The sequence below is a fragment of the Pteronotus mesoamericanus genome, unplaced genomic scaffold (genome assembly GCF_021234165.1).
Source record: "Pteronotus mesoamericanus isolate MK-2021 breed Mesoamerican mustached bat unplaced genomic scaffold, CSHL_Meso_final contig_221, whole genome shotgun sequence".
Taxonomy (NCBI): Eukaryota; Metazoa; Chordata; class Mammalia; order Chiroptera; family Mormoopidae; genus Pteronotus; species Pteronotus mesoamericanus.
Genome location: NW_026555092.1, coordinates 1,347,052 through 1,368,440, shown reverse-complemented (window position 1 = coordinate 1,368,440; position 21,389 = coordinate 1,347,052). Strand labels below are relative to the sequence as shown.

General features: G+C 37.5%; 1 protein-coding gene across 15 annotated transcripts in view; it reads left to right on the top strand.

Moving 5' to 3' along the window:
• The window catches only part of EIF4G3 (eukaryotic translation initiation factor 4 gamma 3), a 308,928-nt gene extending 298,349 nt beyond the window's left edge, over positions 1-10,579 (top strand). For all 15 annotated transcript variants that reach the window (XM_054571680.1, XM_054571681.1, XM_054571675.1 and 12 more), the window contains 4 exons: positions 858-1,004; positions 5,236-5,320; positions 7,165-7,311; positions 9,568-10,579. In XM_054571680.1, the coding sequence (XP_054427655.1) occupies positions 858-1,004; positions 5,236-5,320; positions 7,165-7,311; positions 9,568-9,749 (561 nt within the window). In that variant the 3' untranslated portion in view covers positions 9,750-10,579. The remainder of the gene's footprint in view (positions 1-857; positions 1,005-5,235; positions 5,321-7,164; positions 7,312-9,567) is intronic.
• Positions 10,580-21,389: the final 10,810 nt, after the last annotated feature.

Genomic DNA, 21,389 nt, shown 5'->3' with positions numbered 1-21,389 from the left:
TATATATGAAGCGTCAGGGGTGGGATATTTCTCAACATTGAATAAGAAAAATTGCAGTATAGAATCATGTTTCTAAAAGTTGATAGGAAAATATTATTTAGAAATGCTACGTATTTGGCAAAGATGATTAAAATGATAGAATGAAAAAAAATTTGGAGAATTCAAGGTAATTTTTTCATTTTTGAATCCAAGAAAGGTATAGGAGTATGTCAGTCTTTAAAAGTATTAGGAAAACACATGTTAATAATCTTTATTATTTTAATCTTTATGATTTTTGCATAGTAAAACTTCATAAAGCAAAGCATATACCACAGTGTCTTACCAATAATTTTGATTACTGCTGTTTTTAACCACTTATCTAAGAGTAAAACAATTATGTCATCATTTCTTACACTTGGATTCAGAATGGTCAGGAAGTGTTTGAAGGATAACAAAACCAAAACCAAAGAGTTTTGACAGCTGCTGTGTGGTGATACTGATAATAAACCATAGGCTGCAGATAAGGAGGTAAATCGTATCCTAGCTAGTGCTCCTGCCGTGCCTTACAGCTTGTCACAGCTAAGAGCAAGACTAAAGTCCAGAATGATTTGGAGGTAAGTATACCCAGGGAAATAATTCTGGGAGTTTTGTTTATTTGCTTGTTTTTAAGTAGATTCAGAAATACACAGTATAAGACGTTGGAGAAATATTCAGAAGGATAGTGGTGTGAGAATATTTCAGATCTATAAAAATAAAATGGCTTCTGCTGATAATTTTGATCCCATGTAAAATAGAAAATAAAACTCATAACTTTGTGTTCCATTCTGGGTGATGATAATACTAAATTATGTTAATATGTTTAACATTGTATGTTTCAGAAGTTGGACTTTATAGAGTCTGACAGTTCCTGTTCCTCCGAAGCACTTTCAAAGAAAGAACTCTCTGCTGAAGAGCTGTATAATCGACTTGAGAAACTCATTATTGAGGACAAAGCAAATGATGAACAGATCTTTGACTGGGTAGAGGTATAACGACTACATTACCTTCCCTGATAGCTCTGCAAGATAGATTCCTGAGGGATTTCCTTAATTCACATAATTAACCTTTCACTTCCATAAGCGCTTTTAACTGTATGATGTTTGTTTTTATTCTTACACGTATGTGGATTTGAAACTCTATAAATCTGTTTTCTCTATTTTTTTAAGATTAGTTTTGCCATGGCTGGTATGGCTTAGTGGATGGAGTACTGGCCTGTGAACTAAAAGGGCACGGTTTGATTCCCAGTCAGGGCACGTGCCTGGGTTGTGAGCCAGGTCCCCAGTTGGGGGCGTGCAAGAGGCAACCAGTTGATGTCTCTATCGCATATCAGTGTTTCCCTCTCTCTCTTTTTCTGTCTTTTCCTCTCTCTAAAAGTAAATAAATAAAATGTTTAAAAAATAGAAAGATTAGGTTTTGTGAAGTCAAGTAAAAATACTCAGAACATGAGCCATTTTTCTGGGTCTCCCCTTAGGTTAGGATATGTTCTACATTTTACCATTCAAAAATTTACATTTTTAAGTGTTCTCACATTTTAAATACTATCCTTGATAAAAATTAATAAGTAATATGTAGTTACTACAAAAGGTGTTGGCTTACTACACTCCCTTTTGAAAACTTGTAACTCAGTTACCTTGTGGCGTCTGTTGATCATGTCTGTTTTTAAGCTGGTACTGTATTTCTGTAAGTAGTAATTCTTGTTTATGTAGGTATGTTTTATTTGTGTACATTTTCCATGGGATCATATAATAATCCAAGTTGAAGGAAAGCCATGGAGGGCTAATCTAGTCCTCTCCCCCTTTATAAATACTCCTTTGTAGTCCTTCCGATAGGTTATTATTTCTCTAACCACTTCCATTCATTGAGAAATAATGAAGCCTCTGATAATTGGGTTGTTTGTTTTTGTTTTTACCTATTTTCTCCCATGTCCGTACAAGATAAGTCCATCATCTCGCCTAGTGGGTAATCTTTTAATTAGTTGTAATAGCCTACTGTCATACTCCGGTCTCGCTCTCTCAGTTCTTTCATACTTCATTGAAGTTTTGATATCCAGACTCTTGTCCAGTTACTCTTATCCAAACATAACCTCGATTTTTAGCATCAGTCTCAAAGTGACATGTGCAGACTGAGCATGATCACCAGATGTGGCCCAACAGAGTCAGATGGCGCTGTTTTTTATGTTCCAAACTGTGTGCTCTTGGCAGGCTCATCACACAGAACTCAAATTGCTCTTTCGGTCATGTAGTACCCGTTCTTCCATGTTCTACACTTTCACCATCACCTCCCATCCTGAACTTGGGCATTTTGTTTTGGAACCAAAATGGGGTTTTTACATTTATTTCTGTTTATGCTCATCTTAAAAGAGACAACGTTTTTCAGCCCTCGCTGGTGTGGCTCAGTGGGTTAAGCAGTGGCCTGTGAACCGAGGGATTGCCAGTTCGATTCCCAGTCAGGACACAGGCCAGGTCCCTGGTTGGGGACGTGCGAGAGGCAACCAACTGATGTTTCTCTCATATATCGATGTTTCTTTCCCTCTAAAACCAAAAAAAACAAAACAAAACCTTTTTTACTCTGTCACATTATATATTCTGACTTGGACTTGGTCATAAAATTTGCTTGCCATCTTTTTCACTTTGTACTCTCCTTTCATTTTACTAATATGCCAGCTGTGTCCTCTTCCAAGTTATGGGTGAGTGTAAATGGGGAAGGGCCAGGGACAAAGCAGCATACTTTCAGCGAACAGACTGCACTCCCTGAGCCATGGACACCATAGCAGCTCTCAGCCTGTTTATTAAGTCACATCATTCCATCGAGCTCTCCTTTTCATCTTGTCTAGAAGGGATATCAGTCATTAGATAACTTGTCAACTGCTTTGCTGAAGTCCAGAGGAGAGTTATGTCTATATCCATCTGACCTGCCTTATACTAATCAAGTCAGAAAAGGAAAGGTCAGTTTAGCATGACTTTTTTCTCATGTACTTACTTAGTCCTTCCAGCATAAGCATCCCTTTCCTCTCTTAGACTTTCAGCTATTCATGTGATAGTTTGTTGTAGAATTTAGCATAAAATAGGGATCAATCTTGCTGGTATGTTACTGACATCATCTACCTACTTTTTTGTTTTAGAAGTCAGGTCAGTGTTTGCATATTTAACATCATTCTCTTCGTGATTTTTCATAGATGGCCATCATGAGCAGTTTGGCCTTTTATTTCACATGTATTGCAAAATGATGCTGTTTTTACTTCATCCATATTGGGCTATATTTTTATATATAATTATTTATTCTACCTATTCTGGATGAACAGTAATTCTTAAAGAGAAGACAAAGGGTAAATTTTACTAAATGTAAATTAAACCTAATAAAGATGACTTTAAAAAAGAGAGTGAGAAAGCAAAAGCAATAGTAGCTGAGTTCACAATACATACAGATGTTTGTCGCTCTGTCTGATACCAATATTGTGTAAATCTGACTTTGCTTATCTATCCCGAGTAGCAGATGAAGACCCATCTTCATTCCTGTTCTTGCCCATTTTTGTTAACATCTTTGTTTAATCTATAATGTTCTTGACACTTTTCTTCGGGTCTTTTTCTGCTCTTGAATATTAGAATTACAATATTCAGCTTTATTTTTGTAGAAGAATTATGCAGTTTGTTTTTTTTAAAAAAGAAACAGTGGTTTGGAAGTGGTATTTATGATCTAATTACATTTAGCTAATTTGTTTCTTTTTCTCAGACTCTGCTTGAAATCTAAGCCTATGGGAATTTCAAATGAGAGTTCAGTGCTTGAAATAGTGGCTATTCAATTGTTTATAAAGTATTGTTGAGCCAGAAAGTGACATATTTTTATTCTCATTTATTGTTCAAAAATAATTGTTCAGACTTTGAAGAAGTAATTTCTGGGGCTAGACCAGCCTTTTTTCAGCCTAAATAAAATATTACTTAAAGAGCTATAAACCGACAATCGACTATAAGACATAAATCATCCTGAAATCTTTCATGTATGACTCTTGCCCCACTCCATCCTCAGCCTCAGCTGTCAGCAGTGCAGCCATGTGTTTCATGTTTCTGTTCTGTGGGAAAAGATCGGTAATGAAACCTCTTACTGGAACATAGTCTTTTGTGTTCGTCTCTGCTGGTTTCCCACAAAACCGGCCATCTCCCTTGTTAGCACTCTTAATTCTGCTCTCAAGAAACTACCATTTCCTTCCAAGTGATATTTGAGGTTAGATATTCAACAATGAGAAAGCTGCTAGTTAATTTATGTCAGTTCTAAAATTCATAAACATTGAATTGATCATCTCTGAATATCTTTGTAATTCTTAGCTTTCTAACACAGAAGTTTGTAATGGCATCTTCAATTTTTTTTCCTAACCAGTCGTTTTAAGTCTCATCCTTTCAGGGGAAAATACTGTGCTGTGCTATTTAAAACAAAAAACAAAAAACCAAAAAAAAACTGAAACAAGCATTAATTCTTTTCACACATGTAAGGAACATAAACTTTGAAAAGTATTCTAAATATCTGCCAAGGAAATGTCTTCTTTTGTTTGTCATTTCCTTTTGCTACTTATCTTTTATAGCAAGAAGATATAAAGAGAAATAAGATCTTAAGAGAAATAAACTAAAAAATAAATTTGGGGCTCATTTACTTAACATATATTTCTAAATGAATTTTTTGCTAGCCTTAGAAAAGAGTAACAATTTTGTCACCACCACCTGAAGGGTTTGTATGAGGCAATGCTTGAGGTTAATCTCTAACTCAACTAACTTAATTAAAATTAAGATGAAAAGCAGTGTTAGCTCATCTAAAAAAGGGTTGCACACAACTGAGAAAAGTAATCTTTAAAATACACTGTGGTTGTATAGCTCTTTCAAAAGTATAGATTTGGGTGAATCATCTTAATATGGGTTATTTATTGGGGAAGAAAAATGTTTTTACATCATTCCACTTCTAAATGTATACGGTACACAGCACTGTATAATAGAATGAGCAAAGGAAAAGCAGTGATAATATCCCTGAAAATTAAATACTGCTACTTAGAACATTTTCAGACATAACTGACAGTAGCTTAAGTATTTTTCAGTGAATCAGAAGATTAATTTTTGCAAGAAGGTTGACTATGACCCCATGTGCCCTTAGTGCCAGATGAGACCTAGTTTACTAGAAATAATTTCTCTGGTGTGCGAGGGTACCTTTAACTGTTCCATTTACTTTTGATATCAGGCTAATCTAGATGAAGCCCAGATGAGTTCACCTACATTCCTTAGAGCTTTAATGACAGCCGTTTGTAAAGCAGCTATTATAATAGGTAAGTAACATTTCTAAAGGGAAAGCTTAATAACTGAAATCCCCACTATGTCAAATACTGATGATTTGGGCCTGATTTTATATTACCTTTAAAACTTGCCCTGTATAGCTCCATTTCTGTGCAAATGGGTGCCATTTCTGTCTACAATGCCTGGTTGTCTCAAGCAGGGGGATGACTAGCTGCTCTGCCTGCCAAGAGCCCAGATCTGAGCAGCTACTGCATGCCTGTGGTTGTTTTATACTGTTGAATGTTACTTTTCTAATTCACCTCCAACATTGAAAGCCGCCGCCTCCTTCCATTCAAGAGTTATAATAAATGGCCCTGGCTGGTTTGGCTCAGTAAATTGAGCACTGGCCTGCAAACTGAAAGGTCACCAGTTCGATTCCTGGTCAGGGCACATGCCTGGGTTGTGGGCCAGGTGCCTAGTTGGGGGCATGGGAAAGGCAGCTGATCAATGTTTCTCTCCCTCTTTCTCCTTTCCTCCCACTCAAATAAATAAATAAAATATTAAAAGAAAAAAATTTCTTAAAAAAAGTTATAGTGAGCTCTGGCTGGTGTGGCTCAGTGGATTGAGTGCCGGCCTGCAAACCAAAGGATCACCAGTTCGATTACTAGTCATGGCACATGCCTGGGTTGCGGGCCAGGTCCCCAGTAGAGGGTGCACATGAGGCAACCACACCTTGATGTTCCTCTCTCTCTCCTTCCTCCCTTCTCCTCTCTAAAAATAAATAAAATCTCTTCTTAAAAAAAGAATTACAGTAAATGGGTTGGATATTCTTAACCTAATATCAATCAAAGACTAATCTCAACAGGAAAACCATTTTATAGAAACACATATATGAGGAAAGAAAATACCAGTTGCTTCTTCTGATTTATGTTGGCTTTATATAAGACAATTTTATTGAATGTTGATGAATCCATAGATAGGATTAGATTGGTAGAAACCCTAAATATTCTAAGCTGCCTAAAATATTTAACAACATTTAACAAAATCATGCTCTTAGCCTCAGAGAGACATCTACATTTCTGGTACTGAAATAGGAAAACAAATAAAGCCTTAAGCTCAAAAGTTCTTCAGAATTTCAGGCCTCTCTTTGTTATTTCAAAAAATAGCTTCAGAATTGTAATTTAAGATTTTCAATGTTAATTCTTTAATGAGGTAAACAACAAGGTAAGTAGAAAGTCTTCATTACATTTTTTAAAAATCATTTCCACTATCTGTGGAAACATAAGACTTTGGCATTTTAAAATCAAAGTTGGAATATATAAAAGCTGCTTTTAAAAACGACTGTGTCCTAGTGCTAACTTACAGAGGAACTATAACTTTATGTTTCTTGGCACTGAAAATGCTTTCCTCAGCCCCTTTTTATTACGCCTTCCCCCCAAAAGCCTAGACCAGGTATGTTGTTTGTTACAGTTAGTCCTTATCCTCCTATAGTAAATAAAGTAGTTCTCATTCTCTTGCCCTTCTGAAAAGATTTGCATGAACTACCACTCTAATATCCTTTTTAATGTTCCGTTTCTATTTTGGAATGTCATAAAACCACTGTACCTCTTTCATCATGATTAAAGCTAAAGAATTTGGTACACTGCTCTTGAGGGAACCCAGCACTCAAAACACATCCCCACTCTGGGTTTTTTTTTTTTTTTTTTTTTTTAATTATTTCAGAAAGAATATCCCATTGAGAATTTCAGAACATTCTGAATTGCAGAATCTTCTCCTTGGACCTCCTTGGCTGCGTCTTTCCTTGTGGAGTCATATGTGTCTGAAAGTCTCATAAATTGAAAATGGCTCTATGTGTTATTTCCTTAAATGTAATGCTTAGTTCTTCTCTCACCTGCAGCCGACTCTTCCACCTTCCGAGTGGACACTGCTGTGATCAAGCAGAGGGTGCCGATCTTACTCAAGTACCTAGACTCAGATACAGAGAAGGAACTGCAAGCACTTTATGCACTACAAGCATCAATAGTAAAACTTGATCAGCCTGCCAGTAAGTTTACTTCTTGCTACAATTAACCCAACCAAGGGTGAAATTTATCCAGGCCAAGCCTTCAGCAACAGTTTGATGGGTTCGAACAGGAGATAATAGAAGAATTACTGGTAACAAAAATTCAAATAACAACTTTAATAAACCTAAATTTTCTATGTACCTGACTTTTATAAGAAAATGATAAGATAACTAGTTTAAATTAGATATTTAATAGTCACCTTAGGAAAGGTTTAACCTTAGGAAGGTCTAACAAAACTTTCTGCAGTGTTGGAAACACATCTTTACCGTGCAGTGTGGCAGCCATGAGGCACATATGTTAGCTGAATGTGGCTATTGTGGCTAAGAAACAAAATTTTAAATGTTATTTCAGTGTAAATAACCACCCTGGTTAGTAGGAACCCTATTGAACAATGCCGGTTTAGGGCATCTCAGTATTAGCATTTTTTTGATACGGGTATTAATAATGAAGGAGAATGATACTTTTCAGAATCCTCAGGTACCCAACAAAGACATTAAGACATTTTAGGTTAGTTTTCAGTTAAGGGTTATGATTAATGCTGGCTAATCAGACAGAGTTCCTGACACCTAAGTCTTGGTATTGGTAAATTAACTGAATTGTATTAAATCTTGAAAATTCAGTTAAAACTCGTAAAAGTGGATATTATATGGCTATTAGAGATAGCACTGAGGTAGCTCTTTGGCACTTCTTGAGGTCGTGGCTTTGGCAAAGTTTTCTTCCTTTGCTAGTGTTGACGAATCACTCTACGACAGTGATATTTAACCAGTGTGCTGCAAGAATTTTTAAAACATGCAATACCTGACTATTTAGTCAGGGGCACCAACCACTTTTCCCTTAGATTGTAAAATTTTTTTTTTTTAAATGATAATAACCAACACAACAGTAGCTGTCTGGTGCAAATGAATCAAAATTATACCTTTGTGTGTGTCTCAGATTGACAAAAAATACATTTTTTGGTGTGACACAGAATTTTAGTAATTTGTTTATGTGTGCCATGAGGTAAAAGAAGGCTGAAAAGCACTGTTCTAGGAGGTAAAGGAAAAGATTGAAACAAATAATCCTCAGGGTATAACTGAAGAGACCTCTAAGTCTGAATAAGAGAACTAATCTGACTTTATTTTCTCTCTCTCCAGACCTTTGAAAGGTTGTTTAACATTATGGCTTCCCTTTTTTATTCTTATAGGATGAGGATACTAACTTTTCAAGAGATGGTTAAGTAGTTGGATAAAACTGATGCTGTGTGCTCAGCCAGTCAAAGTATCTCCCATAATTTGTCAACCTCAATAATCCCTGGAGAGATGTTTAATTCTAGGTTTACCACCAACATAATCGTGGCCACTTGTTTCCATTTCCCCATTGACCAATTGGGGTTTAGAGAATGAAGTGACTTTAATATTGGCTTGACTAATAAAATTACAAAGATAAATCTAAAGAAAAAGTTTAATAAGACTCATTATAAACCTAACATTTATTAGCAGTTATTTATTCTACTGCCTCCCTCCATTAATATGATTGATTGGTGAGCTGACTTTAAATGAATTTTAAGAGCCCATACAGGAAAGAATTTTTTTTCAAAGAATATATAAAATCCTCTGCTAGGTTTTATGTCCTAACTTTCTCCATTTTCTGAACAATAATATAAACTAAGTTTCCATTGTGAGAGCAAAACAGAGAATTAGAATTGCCCAGATTATCTGAGTATTAAAAACAATAAAATCACTGTCATTTCACTGGATAAAATCAAGGTGCAATCATTTTTACCCATGTTTCGATGTAAATTATTACTCTTTTCTAATATTTTTTTGAAAATAATATTAGAAAGGGGGGAGTACATCCAGTCTTTTCCTGCCAAAATTTGTAAAAATAATGTTTATATTGTAAAATTCAAATGAAGAAATATATAAAATAAATATTTTGTCTTTGATTTGCTTTTGTATTTAATTTTTAAAGTGTTTAAGTAGACAACTACATAATATCAAACAGCTCAGCAATATCAGAAAATAGTTCAAGTTGCACCAAATAACAGAAATAAGAAATAATTGAGACTGTTTAAGTCTTCTTTCCTGTTCTTGAGACACGTTGTTTTGCTGCTTGTATTATCAAGATGGAGTATAATGAATTGTGGATTCTCTTCTCTAGGGAATTAATTGTGCATTCATTCATTGCTTGGAATTACAATCTTTCCTTCACAACTACAGTGCCCCTACAACTGATGGTTTGTTTTCACTTCCTTGCAGATTTGCTCCGGATGTTTTTTGACTGCCTGTATGATGAGGAGGTAATCTCCGAGGATGCCTTCTACAAATGGGAAAGCAGCAAGGACCCTGCGGAGCAGAACGGGAAGGGAGTGGCCCTGAAGTCTGTCACGGCATTCTTCACGTGGCTGCGGGAAGCAGAAGAGGAATCGGAGGATAACTAAAATTTCAAATACACAAAAAGAAACAAAAGAAACAATTTAAGTATTTTTTTAAAAAGTTTCACGTCTTCGCCAATCACAGTGCAGCAAGGCCAATTCTCGCAGAAACCCCCACGTGTGCACGAGTGGGAGAGGGGAAAGAGAAAAAAGGTGATCATGGAGGAAAAAGGTACTGGAAATAAGTACACTTCAACCTGAGGGCGGGAGCACTAAAACCAAAATACATGTATTATTTATAGAAAATATTTTCTGTTATAATCTTTTCTTTTTAAACGAGGACTCATACTTTAAAAAAAAACACATCTGTTTAGCAAAAAAGTTGAGAACTTTTAATTTATTTTAAGGACTGCAAATGCCAGTGTAATTTTTTAATTTGCAGTTTCTGTAAACAACTTGTATAATAGAAAAGCAGAGAAATAAATTTCCCTCCCCTTAAGATGCACCTCAAGTTTGTTTTAAAGCATAGTAGTTAGTCCAGATTTAAGAAGGTTTGGGGTGAACAAGGTAAGAAAGATATTTTTTTTTTTTTTGGCATCAAATCTTTCTGCCTGCCTCTCAGCTTGCTTCAGAAAATTTAAAAAAAAAAAATCACAATAGTAATCAAAACATACATAACCTTGGAACAGAAGGAAATGCTGTGGACCAGAGAACTCCAAGAATTGTTTTAAAAAAAAAAAAGTGCTACCCTTGGAAAAGTACTCTCAATACTTTTGAAATCTTTAGAGCAACTATAAGGCTTGTAAATACATAGAATATTTAAAAAAACAAAAAGAAATTGACTCAATACTATTTCTTTTCACTTTCAAAATATAAAGAACAAAATAAAGACAAACATTGCAAGTTTAAAAGAAAGTAAAATGACTTCTCCTTTTGACAGCTGCTGCATGTGTGCCCATCTCTGGGAGGTACTGTTTGTTGTCTAATCCGAATCTCCTGGGAGGCTGGAGAGGGAGAGGAGGTGGGAGGGAGGAGGAGAAAGAGAGAATGAGAGAGCGTGTGTCTGCAGTTGGGAAATGCAAGCTACTTTGGGGTAAGGATAGTGCTTGTACTTGGGTGGGAAAGCCCCTTTGGAAGTCCAGGGAAGCTTCTTTCGAAGTAGAAATACATTTCGGGTGGGAGCAACCTAGGGCGATTTTTTAAATAAATAAGTGTTCCACTGTATGCATTAGGACTAGGGACACTAATTAACTTAGAGACTAACACAACTGATTTTTAAATCATCAGTTGCCTCCAAAGATGTCTTCTAAACAGTGAAAGAAACCAAAGCTAAATTACACTTTAAAAAATGGGCACATAGGGTTTAAAACCAAACTAAAATACTGTGTGTAAACATCACATTGTTCCCCAACTTCATCTTTACTCCAGCTATTTTGGTGAGTATAATACCAACTTTTGTGGGTTTTGGCCTCTCCTTCTCCTACAGATTTTGGAATGTTGTGTTTTTTGTTGTTGGGGGTTTTTTCCCTCTTTTTACGAAGCTGTAGTCTGGTTTTCCATTTCAGTTGTTTATAGGCCGTCACTCTACAAAATGTATTTTTGAAGAAAGACAGGCTGTTCCCAAATAAACAATCTTCATATTTTGTATCTGGATAACCAAAGAGTTCTTCTGGCTTTCATCTCTGAAGACAAATACTCACATTAAGAGACTTGGCAAGATTTAAGAAGCACAGGAACAAAATTTTCCGTAGCAACAAGTTTTCTAAAGAGTGTAGTTGAACACAATACAGAATTCCTACCATGTGAACCCACAGAGCCCATTCCACAGTCACAGAAAGCTGTTCTCAGAGAACCAAGCTCTGGAAGTCTTGTGACAGGCATGTGACAGGATCTGTCATAAAAGGTGGGACCTAAAAATCTGTTGGGGGTCGCTGCAGGCTCTTCCTGGGATTCCTCAGTTGGAAAAAACCTGATTTCTGATACACTGAGTTTTAACAGCTACCAGAATCAAAGTGCAAAGGGTTCTAATCCAGGAATCTCCTAAATGATACAGGTTTTTAAGTGTCGGCAGCACTCACGGAAGATGAAGGACAGGAAGTTTGGCAAAAGCAGGGTGGTGACTACTTTTTGGAAATCCGTGGCTGTGGTTTTCAGGGATCTGGCCAGAAACATTATTTCATTAGTAGTGATCGCCTATTCATCAGTACTTCGGATGTGGACAAGTATAAGGAATGGAGAAAAGAGAATAGTATTTTTGGAAAAAAGATCCAAGGGTTGAAAAAAGCTTCACATATAAATACCTATAAATCTCAGCTATAGCATGAAGTGTGATGAGACTACAAAGTTATTTTTGGGGATCTTGTTGCTTTATACACAGAATGTTAGAAGGGTTACCTACGTATAAAATATGAGCAAAGTGGCATAATTATTCCCTACTAATATCAACTATTCATGTCAGCTTAACTGCAAAACATTGTCATGATTCTTACCCTCTTCACAGTCTTCTCAATAGAAAACAGGGTTCAAGTGTTCAGGGTTTAAAGTAGCACGTGACACGGGCAGCATTGACATGATTGCACTCCTCCAAGCTGCGAGACAGGACATCTAGCACCGGCTAGTCCCAGGTCAGTAGTCTTACAGAGGTCACCTTTCCTAGTCAATAAACTTGAGCTGTAGGTGTCCATATCCTCCAGTTGTTTAATGAGAAATACCCTGTGTACTCATTAGCTTCCGATAGCACATGTATCCCCCAGGGGAAAATGACAATAAATGATCATCTATTAGTGTTGGGACTACCAAAAAAAAGAGACATTACCAAATCATGAAATGATTTACACATCAAAGAATCTACAGAGAATCATGTGCCAAATGTTTTTAAATGTTGCATTTTGAAATAATTTTACACTTAAAGTTTCAGAGAAAAGTACAGTGTTCCATATACCCCCACTCCCAGTTCCTCCTGTGAACATCTTACATGATCATAGGACATTTGTCAAAACTAAAAAACCAGCACTGGCATGTTGCTGTTGTCCCCAGACTTTATTTGGGATTCACAAATGTCCTCTTTGTAGGCCAGGATGCCATCCAGGACACCACATTGCACTTAGTCATCATGGATCCTTAGTGTTCTGGCCTGTGACAGTTTTTTAAATCTTTTCTTGTTTGTTCATGACCTTGACAATTTTGAGGAGTACTGGTTAGGTATTTTATATAATGTCTCATAGTTTGGGTTTGTCTGGCATTTTCTCATGATTAGACTGGTGTTTACGGTTTGGAGTAGAAATACCATATAAGTGAGGTGCCCTTCCTGTCTGATCAGATACCCACGTGACACCTTTGGTGATGTTTAACCTTGACTATATGATTAAGAAAGTTACTTTTCTTTCCTCCCTTTCTTGCTCTTCAAATCTGTTTGGAAGCTAGTCACTAAGTCTGTCCTGCGTTGGGGGAGGAATGTGGAGTAAGAATCAAATTCCACTTTCTTCCTGGTGTGGGAAAGATGTACAGTAGTCCCCCATTATCTGTGGGAGATATGGTCCAAGATCCCCAGTGGATGCCTGAAACTGAGGCTACTGCTGAACTCTATATACAATATATACTATTTTCCTATACATATATACCTATGATAAAGTTTAATTCACAAATTATGCACAGTGAGATTAGCATCAATAAAAATAAAATAGAACAGTTGTAACAATATGCTATAGTAAGTTATGTGAATGTGGTCACTTGTTTCTTAGGATCCCTTGCTGAAGTCCCTGTAGGCTCCATGCTTTTTGGCGCAACACTGGTTAGTTGCTGTCAGTCAGAACACATTTTCTGTTCATGTCTTTCATCCACAAATGTAATGCGTTTTCCATCTCAACTAAGCACTTACCATGTATTGTTACTGTAAGTGTTGCAGTTTGAGGTGCAAGAGCAAAACTATTGTGAATTTCTTTTTCCGTCTTCACAATTTCACGGATTTGTTCTTACTGTAGATCTTAGCAACCTCAGCATACAATTTATATTTCTTACTACATTGAGAACTTTTACCTTCTTTCTTGCAGTCCGCAAAGGCTTCTCTTGAGCACATCCGAATTGCCAGCCTCACTACTGTTGAGCTTTGGGGTCATTATTATGTAAAATAAGGGTGACTTGAACACAGGCACTGCGATACCACAACAGTCGATCTGTTAACAGAGACAGCTACTAGGTGACTAACGAGTGGGTAGCAGGGACAGCATGGAGGTGCCGGGCAAGGGGGCGATTCGGGCCCTGGCGGGGTGGAGGGGGCGGGGAGGCTTGTCGTGCTACTCAGAACGGCGTGCAACCCAAATCATGAATTGCTTATTTTTGGAGTTACCCGCTTCATATTTTCGGACCGCAGTTGACTGTAACTGAAACCACAGATGCTGTATTTAAATTATTTGGAATTCTCCCGCAAGTAAGATTTGTCACTTCTGTTTGTTCTTTATTCAGTCACATATATGTATGTATGTGTGAGATACATAATTTTATATATAATTACGTATATAATTTTATATAGAGAGTTTATATCATTACAGACTTGCATATTTATTTTATTTATACTTTTGAATTATAATCCAATATCATGTAATTTCATTGCTCAGAGTGTTCCAGCTTTGGCCATAGCTCTTTCAAGTCAGCTCAAGTGTCCCTTTGACTTTCCCTCATCCTTTTCATTGTATATCATTTTGTGATACTAAAAGATATCACAGGCATGTCTTGTCTTTGTCCTGTCCTAGCCCTAGAATCAGCCTTCTTTTTCAGAGAGGGGTTTTTTTTTTTTTTTCTGGTTTTGTTTTTTAAAGGAATGGTATTTAGAAACCAAGATCTAAGCATTGGGTGAACTCATTACTATTGGGTATCTCCGCTTCTATTTCTGCCAGCATTTTTTTTTAAAGATTTTATTTATTTTATTTTTTAGAGGGAAGGGGGAGGAGAAAGAGAGGGAGAGAAACATCAATGTGTGGTTGCCACTGGCACGCTCCTTCCTGCGGACTGGCCTGCAATCCGGGCATGTGCCCTGGCTGGGAATCAAACCAGCAACCCTTCTTTGCAGGCTGGCGCTCAGTCCACTACACCACACCAGTCAGGGCTTTTTACTCTAAGTTTTAACTGCCAGGTGAGTAAGCCACTTTCACATAAACATTATGACTTTTAGAAAATGTGCTTCATTTATTAGAGGACAACTCTGGGACCAAAAACACTCAAGCCTGTAGATGTTTCAATCATGCTTTTGCTCATCCTAGTAACAAAAAAAGATTGGAACTCTTCCCTCTCTCTTATTACACTGATTTGCTGTAACATTCCTGTATGTAGCATAACAATGTTTGCTCTAACATTGTAGCTAACAAATGTACCATGCAGTGCAGTATTAAAATGTCACCTGGGTGACTCAGTGGGTTAAATAATAATAATGGAAATTGTTAACTAAACAGAAGTTAACAGTGGGGGTACTGCATATCAAAACTTGTGAGATGCCACTCAAGTAGTACCTTGAGGTAAATGGGACGTCAGAGGAACCAGCTGCGGAAAAAATATTACCTGAGTGGATATTGAGTTACTCAGAAAGAAGTGATATGCTGTAGTGGAAAAGAGGTCTTAACTAGAGTTGGGAGATTTGTATTCTAATACTGGTGCTCCTGTACAGTGGTCATTTTTCCATTCTCATATGGATCTCCCTGTCCTCCCTCAAAAGAGTTCACTTGTGTCAGCCATAGGAACACATCCAGAATCTTTTTTTTTTTAATCCTTACCCAAGGATTTATTTTTATTGATTTTAGAGAGAGAAACGGTGATGTGAGAGAGACATCGCTTCATAGTTTTCGGTATGCTTCCTGACGGTAACCCTAAGCTTAGGTATGTTCCCTGACCAGGAATCAAACTGGTAACCTTTTGGTGCATGGGACAACACTCCAGCCAACTAAGCCACTTGGCCAGGGCCAGAATCACTTTAAATGCTGCTTACCAAGCTTAACAAAGAAGTAATTCTTGGCAATAATCAGATATTAAGCTTTCAAAGAAGTAAGAATTGCAAGATTTTTGGAAATTTTCAAAGCAAATGAGCACCCAGCAGTTGAACTTGTACTACGAGTCATTTCCTTTCTGACTCTTCTGATGTTTTTACCTCTTGGTAGTAAACAATATGGCCTGGAGTCCTTGGAAACTATCTTTGCCAAAGCTCAAATAACTGTCCTACTTTACTTCCTAGAATATAGGATAATAGTGCTCAGCATTGCTGCATGTTAGAATCACCTGAGGGTTTTTAAAAATACAAAACTTGGGACCCCCACCCCAGACCAGTTACTTCATGGTCACTGGGGAGAAGACCTGGCTTTCCACGCCCCCAAGTTACCTACGTGACCCTAATAGGAGCCAGGGTTGAGACTTGTGTGAAATAACCTGATTTACCTAACAGTTTATGAAAGTTTCTTTTTTCAGATATTAATGCAAAATGTTGGACATAGAAATATGGTACATGTTTTGAGAATAAAGTGCTATGAGAGCATATAATGAGGACACTGTGAACTGGTGGATTAGGACATGCTTCCCTTGGCAAGAGAATTTTAAACAGAAATATAAATAAATAGTTAAGGGGATAGGTTCACATAGAAGGCATTATGAGTGCAAAGGCCCTGTGGTAAGAGTGCATGGTGTATTTGAAGAGTAAAGAAAGGGGGACAGAGAGCAGTGAGAGTTCATTCTCACATGCAGAAGTGGAATTTAAACATGTCCTGTGACAAACTAATCCAGACAAACCTCTTCTGGACAAATGTGTGAAAAGAACTTAATGAAAGTTGCCTTACACTCTCAATTTAGTAGAATTCACTAGAAACCAACCTAAGTTGGAGTGATTTTTTTTTCCCCAGTTAGTTTTCACTCAGCAAAAGGATGGCAATACTTTTAATCAGTTCCAGTCTCCAAATTGAGCTGCACAGCTAGTGCACTGGAATAATCAGCCTCTTTGGGGTGAACAAGGTACGTTTATAGAAGAGAAAGAGCAAGAAATTGGAAATCTATTTGAAAAAAATAATGAAAGGAAACTTCCCTAACTTGGTGAAGGAAATAGACATGCAAGTCCAGGAAGCATAGAGAGTCCCAAACAAGATGGATGCAAAGAGGCCCACTCCAAGACACATAATTAAAATGCCAAAGGTTAAAGATAGAGAATCTTAAAAGCTGCAAGAAAAAAGAAATTGGTTACCTACAGGGGAGTTCCCATAATACTGTCGGTTTCTCAAAAGAGACTTTGCAGGCTAGAAGGGATTGGCAAGAAATACTCAAAAGTCATGAAAAGCAGGGACCTACAGCCAAGATTGCTCTACCCAGCAAAGCTATCATTTAGAATCAGGGCAGATAAAAGAGCTTCCCAGACAAAAAACTAAACATCATCACCAATCCATTATTATATGAAATGTTAAAGGAACTTAAGAAAAAGAACATGGGCAAAACTCTGAACAATAAAATGGCAAAAATACGAATCTATCAACAACTGAATATAAAAAACTAAGCAAACAAGAACAGAGAATCATGGGTACAGAGAGCATTTTGATGGTTGCCAGATGGTAGGGGGGGTGTGGGGAAATGAGAGAAGAGGTGAAGGGATTAAGAAATACAAATAGGTAGTTACAGAATAGTCATGGGGATGGAAAGTACAGTGTAGGAAATAGAGTAGCCAAAGAACTTAGGCGCATGACCCATGGACGTGAACAATGGTGGGGGGCATTGCCTGAGGGAATGGGGGCAAATGGAGAAAAATCAGGACAACTGTAATAGCATAATCAATAAAATACATTTTTTTTAAAGTTATATCTAAGGTGAGGGTCAAAGTACGGACTTTGGGCCAGTAGCGTCAGTATCACTGGTGAGCTCATTAGAAATACAAATTTCGGGACCTTGACCTACTTAATCAGAATCTGAGGGAGCCCAAGAAACATTTTAACAAGCTCTTCAAGGGATCCTTAGGCACATTGAAGTTAGAGAGCCACTGCCTAGGATTACTTAACATCTCTGCCACCATTTATAAAGTTCTTCACCAAAAGCTAACTAAAAATAAGTACTCGTTTTTAAAAACGGGGTTTTGTTTTATCATCTGTGATGCCAAACAATAAGCTCTTCCTATATCACATTATCAGTGAGAGAATATGTTAAAACACTTTGTAAGCTGTAATTTGCTGTGCATTGCAGGTTGTCATCTAATTCAGCCTTCATACCAGCCCTGTGATACATATAAGGTGGTACTGCTTCCTTTCAACAGGTAGGAAACTATGCCACAGAAGTCAGGTGCCTAGCAAGTGTCAGAGGTGAGACTTGCACTTGGCTTTCTGGAAGGCAGTGATTTCCAAACAATATTCATTCTCACCATAATGGATATGCTTTGGAGCATTGGAATTGAAAAATACGGGTTTGTTTACACCTCAATTACACATCTATAAAATAAGGATAAGACCATCGACTTCATAGGGTGTTATAAGAATTAATTAAAGGAAGCCAGATGAAGCACCCAGGATTCTGCCTGGGATGCCAGGGGCTTGGCCTGCCTGTGCCCAATGTTCTTGTTCTACTACATTCTACAACCTTAGTCATATTCAACCACATACAATTAAACTACACTATTTTCAGAACTATAAAAAATTATGGTTTGCTTATCCACATTTAATATTCTTTGTATTGTTAGGAATTTTTTTTTTGTTTTCCCTGGCATAAACATAATAGACCTGAGGAGCAGAAGTTTCTAGCTCCTACTTTTCCTAGGATTCAGTGAAGCAATGAAAAATTCTCTTTTTCGCACAAGGATTAATGGAGAGGGTTCTTTGCAAGTTACACACTGCCCCACCTGGGAAGAAAAAAAAATTTGACTAGTATTTGCTACAAAACCATAATGAATTTCTAAAAACACCAGGTACTTTAAAATGCTTATTCAGTCCCATCCAGCTCTGGCCTGTGTTAATGTTGGAGATGCTAACTACTTGGGATAAAGAAGTAGCTATACCAAACAAGCTTGCTGCTTAGTTAAACTGAATTTCAGTTTTTTCTTAAGTATCATAGTCTCAACCAAGTAGAATGAAAAGCAAAGACACAAAACTTTGAAATTTGTAGGGCATTTTTGGTCAAAATATTTGATCTGTTAGGAAGAGCAGGAGTATCATTGATGATAAAATGTGAATTTCCGAAGTTGAACTAACAGTCTTGAGACTTGATACATATAGTTCTCAAGAACCATGCTACTCTCTGAACTTTGGGTTGAAACTTTTTACAACCTTGCTGCAAGTAGTGTAAGAATACTCAGAGCCTCTGTGGCCAGTGTGTCTCAGTTGGGGTATCCTGTTCACAGAAAGGTTGCAGGTTTGATGCCCAGTCAGGGCACATACCAAGGCTGTGGGTTTGATTCCTGGTCAGGGCACATACCTAGCTTGCAGGTTCAATCCCCAGTCAGGGAACCTATGAGAGGCAACCAATCAATGTTTCTCTGCCACATCCATGTTTGTCTCTCTCCCCCTTCCTCTCTCTCTAAAAGCAATGAAATAATGTCCTCAGGTGAGAATTTTCAAAAAATAAATAAAATTAAATCGATAAATAAAGATTTTTTATCCCTGGCCAATGTAGCTCAGTGGTTGAGCACCAGCCTGAGAAACAGGAGGTTGCTCGTTCGATTCCCAGTCAGGGCACATGCCTGGGTTGCTGGCCAGTCCCCAGTCAGGGGCATGCAATCAATGTTTCTCTCACACATTGATGTTTCTCTCTCTCTCCTTCTCCCTTCTTTCCCCTCTATAAAAATAAAATCTTTTTTAAAAAATTTTAAAAGAATACTCAAAGCCACTGTTTTCTGGTTTACCCTTTTTGAAAACATCCTATTTCCTCATCACCATGCAGTTTCATTTTGTTAAGAAAATGATTCTTTCCATCATCTTTTTGGAACTTCATATCCTTTTTTTTTTTTTTAGAGCAAATAAATCCAATTTCATAATTTTTATTTTTAAAATTCTGTCATTTCCAGTCACAGATTTGACTCATGTGTTCCTTTATTCAGATTTATTGGGGGGAAACCTTCCCCTTTAAACTTGAAATTTTTTCAAACCCATAACTACAAAGAAAAGATGTCTTACAGTGATCAATTCATTTTGCTGGGACTTCCCTGGTTTAAAAATTGAAATTCCTACCTCCCACTAACTCTCAACACCACCACCCCCAAAACACACACACACACACATGCACACACGCACGCACACACATTAGGTAAACCAGGACAATTGGTCACCCTTAGTGTCATTGACCTGACCCTCACTCATCTGAGGCCACCATGATAGGCCTGGTTGCCTTGCAAGCATCTTCCTGCAAATAAGATTTGCCCTTAAAGCCACAAAATAGGAGTGAAGGGAGAATAGAAGTGTTGGCAAATTTTCTGAATATAACCCATTCAGAACAAAAGTGGATATGTTTTGCTTTTTAGTAATCCAACAAATAGAGTGTCAATCTGTCTAAAATGCAGTCTTCAAGTCTGCTCCATCCTTGTGAATGTTGTTAATCCCTAGTTCTGTTGATCATAATTCAGTTTGCAAAACCTTTAGTACAGCTATTAAAAATGCATATTTCTGGACCCTAGCCCCTGAGATTTTAATTCAGTAAGATAGGTCTGGGGTGAGACCAGAAATTTGCAGAATAAACTTCCCAGTTGAGAAAAGGCAGTTGTCTTGCCTTTGATGTCTAAAAAGGGAAAAAGATGGTTCAATACATAAAATTCCCAGACCTGACATGGAAACAGCCTTGACAACTAATTTTATGTTGTCCCTAGAGATGGCAGGACTAAGTACTTCCCACTGAAAGACACTTGTAGTAACATTCCCAAATGTTTTTGTTCCCTTTAGGGACTGAATTGTAACTCCTCCCAATATATCAGATGTTTCAAACTAAAGGACAGCTGTTGTTCTTCACTGTCCTCAAAATGAAAGTAAACCCTGGGCACTAACATTTTTCCGACTCCTCAAGTAGCTAGAAATGTTGGCTCCAGTGGAACACCAACGGGCTAATGACATGAAGGACAGAGGTTTGGTGTCAAACTGTGACTGGCAAAATTAATGGATTGCAACCAGCATTTAAAAAAAAATAACTAGAACATATGAAGGTAAATGCTATTTGTAAAACCTATTTGGCTTTTAAATACTGGTCCACAATCCTTTATCCAAAACCACTGGGACCAGACATGTTTCAGATTGAAGATTTTTCCGAATTTGGGAAAAAGTTTAAGTTCGGTAACTGCTGAGCTGAATGGGGTAATATTATCGCCACCAGTGAGTAGAGCGAAGTGCAACATTGGCAGAGGAGAATCCAGCAATGCTGCTTACCTGTAAACCAGGATCTTTGCCTCAGGTACCAATAAGAACAACTGTAAGGGGGTGGTGGGGAAAGAAGAATATTAACTCTTTTCATCGGCCTCCATTTTTTGCCCAATGGTATTCATTTTCTTACCATCCCTTTCCAAGCTGCAGCTACACTGAGAGCTATTTCCCGTCTTTCTGGCTGGAAACCAGGTCAAATGACCTCCCACCCTGCCAGGACCATACATTCTTAAGGGACCCAAACCCAGCCTGGCTTTGGGTTCCTTCTGGCATGAAATCACAATCCCACAGCCTGGATTTATGGGCAGAATAAAGATCAGCCTTGCTAGCCGCAGAAACTTTCTCATCAGGCAATCAAGAATTA